Source organism: Carlito syrichta, unplaced genomic scaffold, assembly GCF_000164805.1.
Source record: "Carlito syrichta isolate Samal-C Ts95f unplaced genomic scaffold, Tarsius_syrichta-2.0.1 Scaffold302427, whole genome shotgun sequence".
NCBI classification, from domain to species: Eukaryota; Metazoa; Chordata; class Mammalia; order Primates; family Tarsiidae; genus Carlito; species Carlito syrichta.
The window spans coordinates 4,944-15,705 of record NW_007246523.1 but is presented as its reverse complement, the minus strand read 5'-3'; the positions used below and the strand labels follow the sequence as shown (position 1 = coordinate 15,705).

Below are 10,762 nucleotides of genomic sequence, written 5' to 3'. Positions count from 1 at the left end.
GCCCCCCCGCCCCCGCCGGCAGCCACAGTGGGGAAGCCTGGGAAGCCCTCGCAGAGCCCAAACCAGGAGGCGACTGGAGAGCCAAGCCCCAGCGCCAAGACGAAGGCAGCGAGTCTGGCCGATGCTGCTAGCAGTGACGCGGCCAAGCCCAGCCCGCTGGGAGAGGGCCTCAAAAAGCCTGTGCTCCCGGCCACACCAAAGCCACAACCCACCAAGCTGCCAATGACCCCCGCCAGCCCCGCCCCCACACCCTCCACGCTGCCAGCAGCTTCCTCAGCCCTGGCTGGGGACCAGCCATCTTCCACAGCCTTCATCCCTCTCATATCGACCCGCGTGTCTCTTCGGAAAACCCGCCAGCCTCCGGAGCGGCTTGCTAGTGGCGCCATCACCAAGGGCGTGGTCCTGGACAGCACCGAGGCCCTGTGCCTCGCCATCTCCCGGAACTCTGAGCAGATGGCCAGCCACAGCGCCGTGCTGGAAGCCGGCAAGAACCTCTACACATTTTGCGTGAGCTACGTGGATTCCATCCAGCAAATGAGGAACAAGTTTGCCTTCCGAGAGGCCATCAACAAGCTGGAGAATAACCTCCGGGAGCTTCAGATCTGCCCTGCAACAGCAGGCGGTGGCACGGCGGCCACCCAGGACTTCAGCAAGCTCCTCAGCTCTGTGAAGGAAATCAGCGATATTGTCCAGAGGTAGCAGAAGCCAGGTGTCCAGCAGTGGGAGCTGCCTGCAGCGCGTGAGGGCTCGCCTGTGACATGACGGGGGCCGACAAGGGACAGGAGCTCTGCACGGGCAGAGCCAAGGGCCCGTGCATCCAGCCCACTACCTGCGTGTGCCCCCACTGTCCTCACCACCTCCTCCCAGCTCGGTGCCCGAGCCATCGTCCTCAAGTTGTATCTGTGGATCCCCACTCTGGACATGCCATGGCAGGTGGGAGGGCCAACAGGGAGTGCCCCTTCCGTCATCCTCTTTGGAGACCCTCCTCCCTGGCTGTGCCTTCTCCCATTTTCCCAAGAACAGAAGCCTGAACCGAGGCCTGTGCGCCGCCCCTCTGCCCTCTGTCCTTGTCCTTGACCCTCCCATGTAGAAGACACGTCTCGAGACCCACATTTTGGGAAGGGCATCACAGCCAGTGCCGCCTCCACTGCCCAGGTGCACATGCCACTTCCTCACTTGTGGACAGCTCTTGATCTGGGTTAAAAACAGGGTGCTAAAGCCACCAGCCTCTGGGTCCTGGACAGCTGGAGCTGAAGGGAATCGAGGTGTGGGGGGTGTCCTTATCATCTGTTTGTTCTGTGTCCCTGGAGCCTGGTTCTTGCTCTTTTGTGACATGCACCGTGAATCCTGCCCGGGATGCTTGAGTTGTAAAGGTGGCAGGTTATGGTCACTGCCAACCCCTCAGCACAGTGGAAGCGGGGGCCACCTGAGGGTGTGGCCAGTGCCAGGCTAGCCACAGACTGAGCCCAGGCAAGTCTGCAGCGGCCCGGGGTGAGCCTTGCTCCCACACATCCAGTGCCCTAGGTATCTTGATGTCTGCCCCACCTGCTACCCCTCCTTGCTCCTCTAAGAGAATGGAGATGTTTGCAGGGCCCTTTTCTTTGGAATAAGCCCGTCTTCAGCTTTCTGGAGTTCTTGAAGCATTTTGAAACTCTGTCTGCAGGCATCCAGACACAAACAGGAGGAAGAGAGCTGTTGGCACCAGAGGCCCTGGCTGGTGTTAGCCGCACTCTGGAATCAGGCGAATATCTTATTTACCATGAGTAGTAACACTAAGCCTAATGTTTCTGTGGGGGTCTTCAGGAAGTGTTCAGAAAACCACAGACGAAACCCCAGAAAGCGTTTCAGAGAGCAAGCCTTGGTGTCTTCTTCCCTGAGCTGCCCAAGGCCAGAGCTGAGGCATGAGGCTGTGACTCGGGGCAGGAAGAGCTGCCGACTCCAAGCGCAGGCCTCAGACCGGCAGGAAACCACCTCCCCGCTCCCTGTGCCACCCTGTGCCAGCAGTTCGCCCAGGCTCCGTTTTACACTAATCACCTGAACTTGTATTCTATTTTTCTGGTAGAAATGGTTTCCTCTGGATCGTTTCTGCGGTTCTCACACATCACCTCTTTGCCCCCCCCCGACTGTGCTGCAGTCCGAGGGGGGCGCTAGACACCGACAGCGGCCTTGCAGACAAAGCAAAACACCACCCGGTCCCCGACGGCCCGTTTCCACGAGGTACTGGTCTCTCTTTGTTAACATGATGTGCCACTATATTTTACATTTATGCCTTGGTATTACACTCTTTTGTAGACGCGCTCTTTTATAAATGATGTGTACATAGTTTTCCACCCTCCTTTCTTCTGGAATGCCTATGGTGTCCCCCTTTTTTCTGGGTCCAGTACATTTTGTTTCTGTATATGCCTCTCTGTGTTTTTTGAATCCAAATCTCTCCTCTGTAGTATTTTTTAAATAAATCAGTGTTTACAGCCTTAGGATCTTTGGCCGATTGTCTCAGTCTGTGACCCTGCCCTCTGTGCTGACCACTGTATGCTGGTGGGCAGGGATGGAGTAATTTGGTCTCCTGAGGGCCTGGGGGCCTAGGCTGAGTCTCCCTGAGCAAAATGAGCAGAGCTGAGGCAGCTGCCGCCCCGCCACCCAGGCTTCCTACGTCCTGAGTGCTCACGGCCATCTCACGGGCACTTTCCCTGCTCCGCTGAGGTCCTTCCTGTGCCCCTGGCACTTACCTGCCAGCAACCTAGGTCTTGTCCTCATCACTGAAAGGGAGTTGTGCCACCTTCAGGGCCATGCCTGACTGACAGCAGCAGGCGACACTGACGTAGGGAGGAAGTCAGGGCCTGAGTTTCTTGCTGGCTGAGAGAGTGAATCCTTTCCCGAGCATGTCTTTTCTCTCTTCACCCTGCCCTCAGCCCCAAGATGCCCCTCACGTACTTGTGTTCTGCATGTCAGGTCTTATTGCTCCGTGTGGACAAGGAGGTACGGGAGTCCAGGAATGCTGCCTGGGCTGAGCCACAACCCCAGGGGACTGTTGGGTGAGGAGTGCTGCCCCAGCTCGGTCTCCACTGAGCTGAGGGCCTGGACAGGGCTCTGGGGAAGCAGGCTACACCCTCAGGTAATGATCCTGGCCAAGCAGCCGGCCTGTCAGGGTGCAGATCCTGCTCACCAGGGCACACTGAGGAGCTTGGCTCAGGGAAACCTCCTCGCGAGAGGCCTCGGCGGTGAGATGTACCACATATCCGGCCATAGGAGACTAGCAGCCAGGCCAGGGCAGGTGGCAGCCATCACCATGTACTCACGAGGAACAGTCGCGAGCAGCACCAGGCGCCAGACACTCCTCCGGTTTCACAGAGACAAAGATGAGGCTGGGGCTAGAGTCCATTACCGGTTGAGCCATAACTGGTCACCAGATCTCCTGCGTCTGGGGCTTTTCTGTACCTAACAGGGTTGTCCCTTGAGTGACTACTCCCAAGTCTGAAAGAAGACACGGAATGATTCTGGTAACGGCCACAACTGGCAGCCACTTCCTTGTGTCAGGTGTGGACATTCACAGGATCCTCTAGTGGGCACACTGTCATCCCATTTTCCCCAACACTGAGCGGCTGGTCAGGGCATGCACAGTGAGGCCAGTCCCCTCGGTGGATGTGCTGGCATGGTGTGAGACTCTTCTCCTCTCACAGGGTCTTCATGTGTGTCACCCAAGCTTAGAAAGTTTAGTTTGGCCCAGCCATTCTAAGACAGTGGTTTCTGATCCTTTTTAGATCACAACCTCTCAAGAATCTGATGAAAACCGCGGATCCCAGCCCTAGTTACATGCCCACATGTGCATGCACACAACAGTTTCCAGATCATTTGAGTCCTGAGCCAAGGAGTGCCCAGGGGCCGGGCCCACCAAAGGGCCCAGCCCCTACTGTTGATATTGTTATCACAAAATGCAAGCCTAAAGGATCAAGAATTTTCTTAAAAGTCAAACAAGGCTGGGCGTGGGCACGGTGGCTCAAGCCTGTAATCTCAGCACTTTAGGAGGCCAAGGCAAGAGGATTGCCTGAACCCAGAGGTTTGGTCAAAAGTCAAACAAATGGAAAATCCACATGTCCATCAACAGAAAAAAAAGATTTAAACGTGTTGTGTTCGTGGAGTGACAGCACAATGAGCACAGCCACACATGACAACGTGAGTGACTCAAATACCACATTGAGCCAGACACAGAGTAGTGATGCCGAAAGCTTCCACTGATTAAAGGCACAACTAGCGTGGAGCATCAGAAGTCAGGATGGAGGGGGGTGTGGGATGTCAGAGTGGGTGCCTGACTGGGGCCCAGGGCAGTCTGGGGGCCAGTCTGTTTCTTCAGTTTCTTAGTCCAAGTGATGCTGGCCAGTGAGTATTCCCTCAGTGAAGTGGTATAAACTGTACGCTGAAAAGTGGCGCACATTCTGGGTTTGTGTTAGGCTTTGGTGGAAGGTTTCCTGAAATCACAGCTCGCATGTGAGCATTCTCAGCGTCTCAGCTATCCTGAAGGTGCCTGCCACGTTGCCGCCTGAAACTGCACATCTGTTTTTTGCAAGGAGGGCATTTCTGTCACTGTCATCCTTTGACAGGTAAGGAAGCCGAGGCTCAGAGACATGGAGCAACTTGGCCAAGGTCACACGGCATGTGCCAGCCTTTGCCTACTATGGCAGATGAACTCGTAGACAGTGCAGATGGCCCCCACAGGACCCGTGGAGAACTGCGCTCCAGAGCCAGGTTCCTCCATAATGGAAGAGAACCAGCCACCAAGTACAGACAGCCCCAGCCTCACAGGTGTCAGAGATCATTCATGGGACATGTTGCTGAGCTCAGGGCTCTCTCACTCCACTCTTGTCTCAGCACGGAAAACATCAGGTGGGACCACCCACAGTGTCCCATCAGCATAGCCCTCATCCCTGGAGGCCACCTGACATCATGGCAGGTACCCCCCCCCCCCCGCTCCAGTGGCTGTCGCTGCTGTCACCAGGGAAGTCAGTGATCCTGTCAAGGAGGGTGTTCCCGAGGGCAGGAGAGCTGTGGGTGCAGCAACTCCGTGGAGGCCCAGCTCCCCTGGAGGGCGGAGAGCACCTTGTCACGTTTGGGGCCTTTAATGAATGCAGTGTCTTGGGCACTGGGACAAAGCTAGACCAAGGTGGCCTCCCTCATGCCTACGACAGTGCTGCCTGTGACTGGCTGCCCCCAGGAGCTTGTTTTAAACATTTATTAATATTCAAGCTTGCAGGAAAATACAAGTATTTCCCGTTAATTTTGATAGCTAAATACCTGCAGGTCTACACACCAGTATGAAGACGGTGTTGTGTCTTGAGTAAATATAGCAAACAGATGCAAACAGCTCTTGGAGCCAAAGACTCGGCTGGCGGGACCCGACCTGCCAGGCCAGGTGGAGTCAGCCTGGCCCGCCCAAAAGCTCAGCCTCTGCTTCCAGAATAAATGTCTCCCGGAGAGTCTCCACTCATCTGGAGAGAAGCAATCTTCCCTGTCCAGGAGAGAGCAAGGGCCAAGGGAGCACTGGATGGCGTGAGGGGCCCAGAGGCCTTGGCAGGCTCCGAGGGGTTGACAGCAGGGCAGGGGTGAGACGGGACGTTCAGCCAAGTCCAGTGGGAGTGGATGTGATGGATCAGTGCCCTGAGCAGCATGGCTGTTCTGATTTTCAGGGCTATTGAGCTCAAATGTACAAGCAAACGGGAGAGAACAGCTTTGTTGACTTTTTTGATGATAAAAGCATAATGACAGTATGCCCATTCCTTTGAAGGTCTCCCATTTTCTTTATCCCAGGTTTCTCCATCAAGGTTAATCTAATCCAGCTAAATTAAAAACCGGCCCATGCACACCCAAGGATGGTGCCAGGGCCTAGCAGCCCTGACAGCTGCTTTCCAAGCGGAGGAGCTGGCATGTGAGGGCCACTCAGGAGACCTTGCTCCGGGGTCCCTCCGCCCCCGGTCTTTGGGCCATCGTGTCTCACCTGGTCTCCGATGAGCACATTCTCTGGGGCTCCTTTATGAGTGAGTGAGCTGCGGGGCGTTGATCCAGGTTGCTGCCCCCCCCACCCTTAACCCAGTGGAACGAGCGCCCCTGGGGTGAGAGAATCTGCCCACCCACCCTGTGTGTGCCAGGGCCATCCTTACAGCAAGGACCCCAAGGACATTAGGTGGTGACAGCATCCCTGTGCGGGAGGTGTTCTGACACCCTCTTTTCGCACGGTGGCAGAGCCAAGGAGAGGACAGCACGCCCCCAGCCTCAGGTGCCCTGTCTTGTCCCCATCACAGCACCCATGTACCGAGCCCAGGGGAGCCCCCTGCTCCCGTGTGGGGCACAGTGAGGCACTCTGGCGGAAGGTGGGTACTTCAGCCTCAGGTGGCGCTCTGCTCCTGTGTGCCTTTCGCCGGTTCTGTTCCCAGTCAGATCAGTGCTTTGGCGGCTCAGATGTGTCACCCCCTAATGAAGTGGCGTTCTGGCTGCCGAGGATTGAGAGCCGCCACCGGGAACGCAAGTCACTAATAGAATGGAAAACACTGAAATACTCAAGGTGCCAAGCTGGGCCCAGCCCAGTGTGGTTCTAAAAGGCTAATAAAAATCCACCAATTAATTGTGACAGCTCAATGGAAAATTATTCAATTGTGAACAGGGCAAGCAGCAGCTCGGAGGAGGAGGGGAGGCGTTGCCATGGCAACATCAATGTGAGTTCTCATCTCATCTCGCGGCGGAAGCCGGCCCGGGAGTGAGCAGCCTCCGACTGCCGCATCTGACACGGGCTGGGATGCGGGAGACACCAAAGCCGCGTTTGAAATGGATGCTCTGCCTGGCCCCAGGCCCACAGCCACGCCAGGCTGAGCGCGGGCCTTCCTGGGTCAAGGAGTTGTTTTCCGAGTGTCCCTTGTCCTGGGGAGACCAAAGGGGGGGAGACTCGAGGAGGAGGAGGAGGACACGCCCTGCGCCGTGCCCTCTGCTGCTCTGATCAGCTGGCGGTTGGAAGGATCTAGGGAAAGGTGTTTGGGCCCGGGCAAAAGGATTCCCACCTCCCCGAGGCATGGCACCCAGAGCTCAGAGGGCCTGCAGGGAAGAGGCCAGTATCCCATCATGGCTTCGCACTTGTTACAACTTTTATTTCAACAGACACACACAACACATTCAGATTCTGGACGCTGCAAATGCCACCTCGCTACAGCAGGAGTGTGGTCCTGCCTAGTCCATCTCCAGGGGGCTCTTGGCGTGGCAAGCACTGGGTCAGTTGGAGCAGGACGTCTGTCAGAAGGGGGTCCACCCACAGCAGAGGCTTCTGCCAGGTCAATCTTACATTAATTAATGGCATGGAGGGCGAGAATGGGTTTTTTGTTTTCTTCCATTTTTAACTTTCAGGACCGTCCTCTGTGCCCAGTGGAATGCACTCATTCACAGCCACACTCTGGATGTCGGCTACAGGGATCCCTGTGGAGACTGTCACGACTTTGATCACCCCACCGTAATCACTTAGCCCACTGCCGCACTCTACCCGTTCATACTCCACGCCCAGTCACAGCCTCAGCTCCTGCCACCAGGCCAGAGCACCAGGGAGGAGGGAGGCCGAGATGACCCAGGCCCCAGACGCAGGTTGCTTTCTGACACCAGCTAGCTTTTTGCTTCAGCAAAGCAGGAATTCAAGAATAAGCACACAGGCTGGGCGCAGTGGCTCATGCCTGTAATCTTAGCACTTCGGGAGGCTGAGGCTGGAGAATTGCTTGAGCCCAGGAGTTCGAGACCAGCCTGGGCAAGAGCGAGACCTCGTCTCTACAAAAAAAAAAAGTAAGCACACAGTCCTACCGCTAATCATTCACTGTCATAATGCCCACGTCTTCTCAGAGTCTTGGTTTCGAGGCTGGGAGAGAAGACAGGAGTCAAGACAGTTGGGGCAAATTCACCAAGAAGCCCCTCTCGAGAGGCCCAGCCTTCGCCGCCGACCGAAGCGGAAGCTGAAGCCACCTTTCTTCCTGCTGTAGCCGCTGAGCTCCTCTGCCAGATTCCCTAGCGGGCCGCTTGCCTTCTCACCATCAGGGAGGAAGCCTGTGGCCTCACTGCCTTCCTCCTGCCTCCCGAAGCGAAACCTGAAACCAGCGTGCTCTCTGCCCAATGTCCGCAGCTCCTTGGCGATGACAAGCAGGGCCTGTGGGCGTGGGGCTCTCGGCCACCGAGAGGAGCCCCACATGATGTGAGATCGGGGCCCTTCAGCCAGGCCAGCCCAGGTCGCCCCAGCTGCGATGCCATCTGTGGCGACCTTGGGCGCTCTCCTCTCCGGCAGAGGCAAGCAGGTGCCCAGCAGAGGCAGGAAGAAGAGGCAGGCCAGGGAGCCAGGGCTCATCATCTGACCAGAGGAGAAAGAGGAAGAAGTTACAGGCCACCCACATGGCCATGCACTACCTGACAGTATTTCCCCTGGCCCAGCTATGCCGGCTCCCAGGTGTGCTAGCAAACCAGTGCTTGGTTGATTACAGGCTCAAGAGCTGATGGTAGCAATTAGGCTGGTTCTCTTTCTCCTGCAAACCTGGGATCTGACTGCCTTGGCAACTTAGCACTGTAAATCCATGGCTGCTGGATGGCAGAGCCGTGCCCAGGCAGCCCCGGGAGAGCCAAGTGCATTTGGGCTCATTTTTCTTGTACTATAAAATGGTCATATCATCTCACAGCCGTGGGACAGAAAGTTAAAAGCATCAGTCGTTTTCAACTGGGTAATGCACGGGTCTCACAAAGCGGTTTCGCTGGGACTTCCTGCCAATGTCTCTTGAATGTGGACACGAGCTGCTCCTGAAAGCCAGAATTGGACTCCGTGGTCCTGGCCTAACTCAGACACCCCCTGGAGGACAGCGTGTGGACGGGGCTGGGCCTGCCTGAGCCGTGGTGAGCACTGTCGATGCACCATCTCTGAGCCAAGAGTTTCTGTACAAAGCATGTTTCATCTCCGTAGCAAACCTGCTTGCAGGTGCCACCAGCCCGTTTTTCAGGCAACAAAACTATCAGAAGGGCTAAGAGATCGTGCCCGGGCCACACAGCTCAAAAGGGGAAGCTGTGGAGTCATGAGTCTTTTGGGGTCCCATTCTGTGGCCCAGGCTGGAGGGAGTGCAGTGGCATGAAAATGACTCACCATGGTCTTGACCTCCTGGGCTCAGGTGATCCTCCTGCCCCAGCCTCCCTAGTAGCTGGGACTACAAGTGTGCACCTCCACACCCTAATTTTTTGTTTTTTTGTTTGCTTGTTTTTTGTAGAGATGAGATCTCTCTCTGTTGCCCAGGCTGGTCTCAAACTCCTGGGCACAAGCGATCCTCCCACCTTGGCCTCCCAAAGTGCTGGGATTATAGATGTGAGCCGCCACGCCCGGCCTTGGAGTCACAATTCTAATGGCTGGCATCTCCTTGGTGTGCTGGGTTTGTGGGAAATACCTGCCTACATGCCTCCCGACCCTCCTACGAGAGGGTGTTACTGTAGCCCCATTTCACAGAGGCGGTATCGGGCTCAGACAAGCGAGGCGACTTGCCCAGGATCTATGGGCTTTGTAAGCGACAGAGCTAGAGTTCAAGTCCAGAGAGAACTGGGCTTGACTCAGGAACACATGCCCTAACTCGCTGCTCCGTACCCCGAGTGATACTCCGGGGATCTGAAACAGAAATAGATCCTGCTGGACTGCCCCTGCGTTGGCAACAGCTGCTCCCTTGCCTCGCAAAAAAGGAAGCCTTTTTGGTAATGACCAGGAGGTGTCAAAGCTGTCTCGTCCTCTGAAGAGTCAACCTGAAGCTAGAAGAGAGAGCACTGGCCCTGGGGAAGACGGGATGGGAGTCCCCAGAGCCCTTTCCAGGAATGGCTCCCTTGAGAGCATCTCAAGTGAGCTCAGCTAGAAGGCTCTAAGAATAAGTGCAACCCCACTTCTCCCCAAATCCAGGTCTTCAAGCTTCTCTTGTCCCCGGGGCTGGGGTGACCCCCCTCGCCTGCTGCCAGGAAAGCCCTCCCACCAGGGCCTGGGGGAGTCTTCGGCAGGGACGAGCACTTTGCCGCTGCTGGTGTAGACCGGGAGATGTCTTGCTGCAACAAAGCATTAGTGGTCCTTCTCCTTTGGGGGTCACGAACCCCTTCGAGAATCTGGTAGAAACTTGGGGCACTCACCGCTGAAAATGGGGTCCCAGCACGGGTCAGGGCTTCAGGCCCCACCAGCAAGGGCAGCCCAGGGTGTAGGGCCGGGGGCAGCTGTCAGCAAGATGGGGTGTTGGTCTCTGCCTCTCTGGGCCCTCCCTGGTGAGCCCAGCTCCTGTGGGACAAAGGCCTGAGCCGGACAGGGCGGCTGTGCTCACCGTGTGGCCGGGCCTGCTCCCAGGGGGCTGGCTGGTGGGCGTCTGGACTCCGGGGCTTGCTGGGCTGCGTGTCTCTGGGTCCTCGTCCAGAAGGCATGGCCCCGGGTCATCCTGGCTTTATATGGGTCTCCGGGCACTTGCCACTGGGCCGTCTGATTGCTGCACATTCCTGACCCTGGGATTCCATTGGGGACGCTGGTGGTGAGGGGGACGGTGCTGGTGGCTTTGATAAAAGGCCGAAGACAAGCAGGATGTGGGCTGGCAGGGACAAGCGGGCTGCCCTTTGGAGGTGGGCGGCAGTGTCATTAACGAATTGCGGCCCCGACTCCCACGTCCCTTGGCGGGGGCATCGGTGCCCACCCTAATGAGCCTAATGTTCCTGCCTCCAGAGAGGACAGCGTGGGAGGTTGCCCACCCCCACCCCCACC

At 56.8% G+C, this 10,762-nt stretch overlaps 1 protein-coding gene across 1 annotated transcript in view; it reads left to right on the top strand.

The window, feature by feature from the left end:
- ABL1 (ABL proto-oncogene 1, non-receptor tyrosine kinase) overlaps positions 1-2,477 on the top strand; it is a 156,928-nt gene extending 154,451 nt beyond the window's left edge. Inside the window, exon 12 of the mRNA XM_008056642.2 lies at positions 5-2,477. Within this exon, the coding sequence (XP_008054833.1) occupies positions 5-699 (695 nt within the window). The 3' untranslated portion in view covers positions 700-2,477. The remainder of the gene's footprint in view (positions 1-4) is intronic.
- Positions 2,478-10,762: the final 8,285 nt, after the last annotated feature.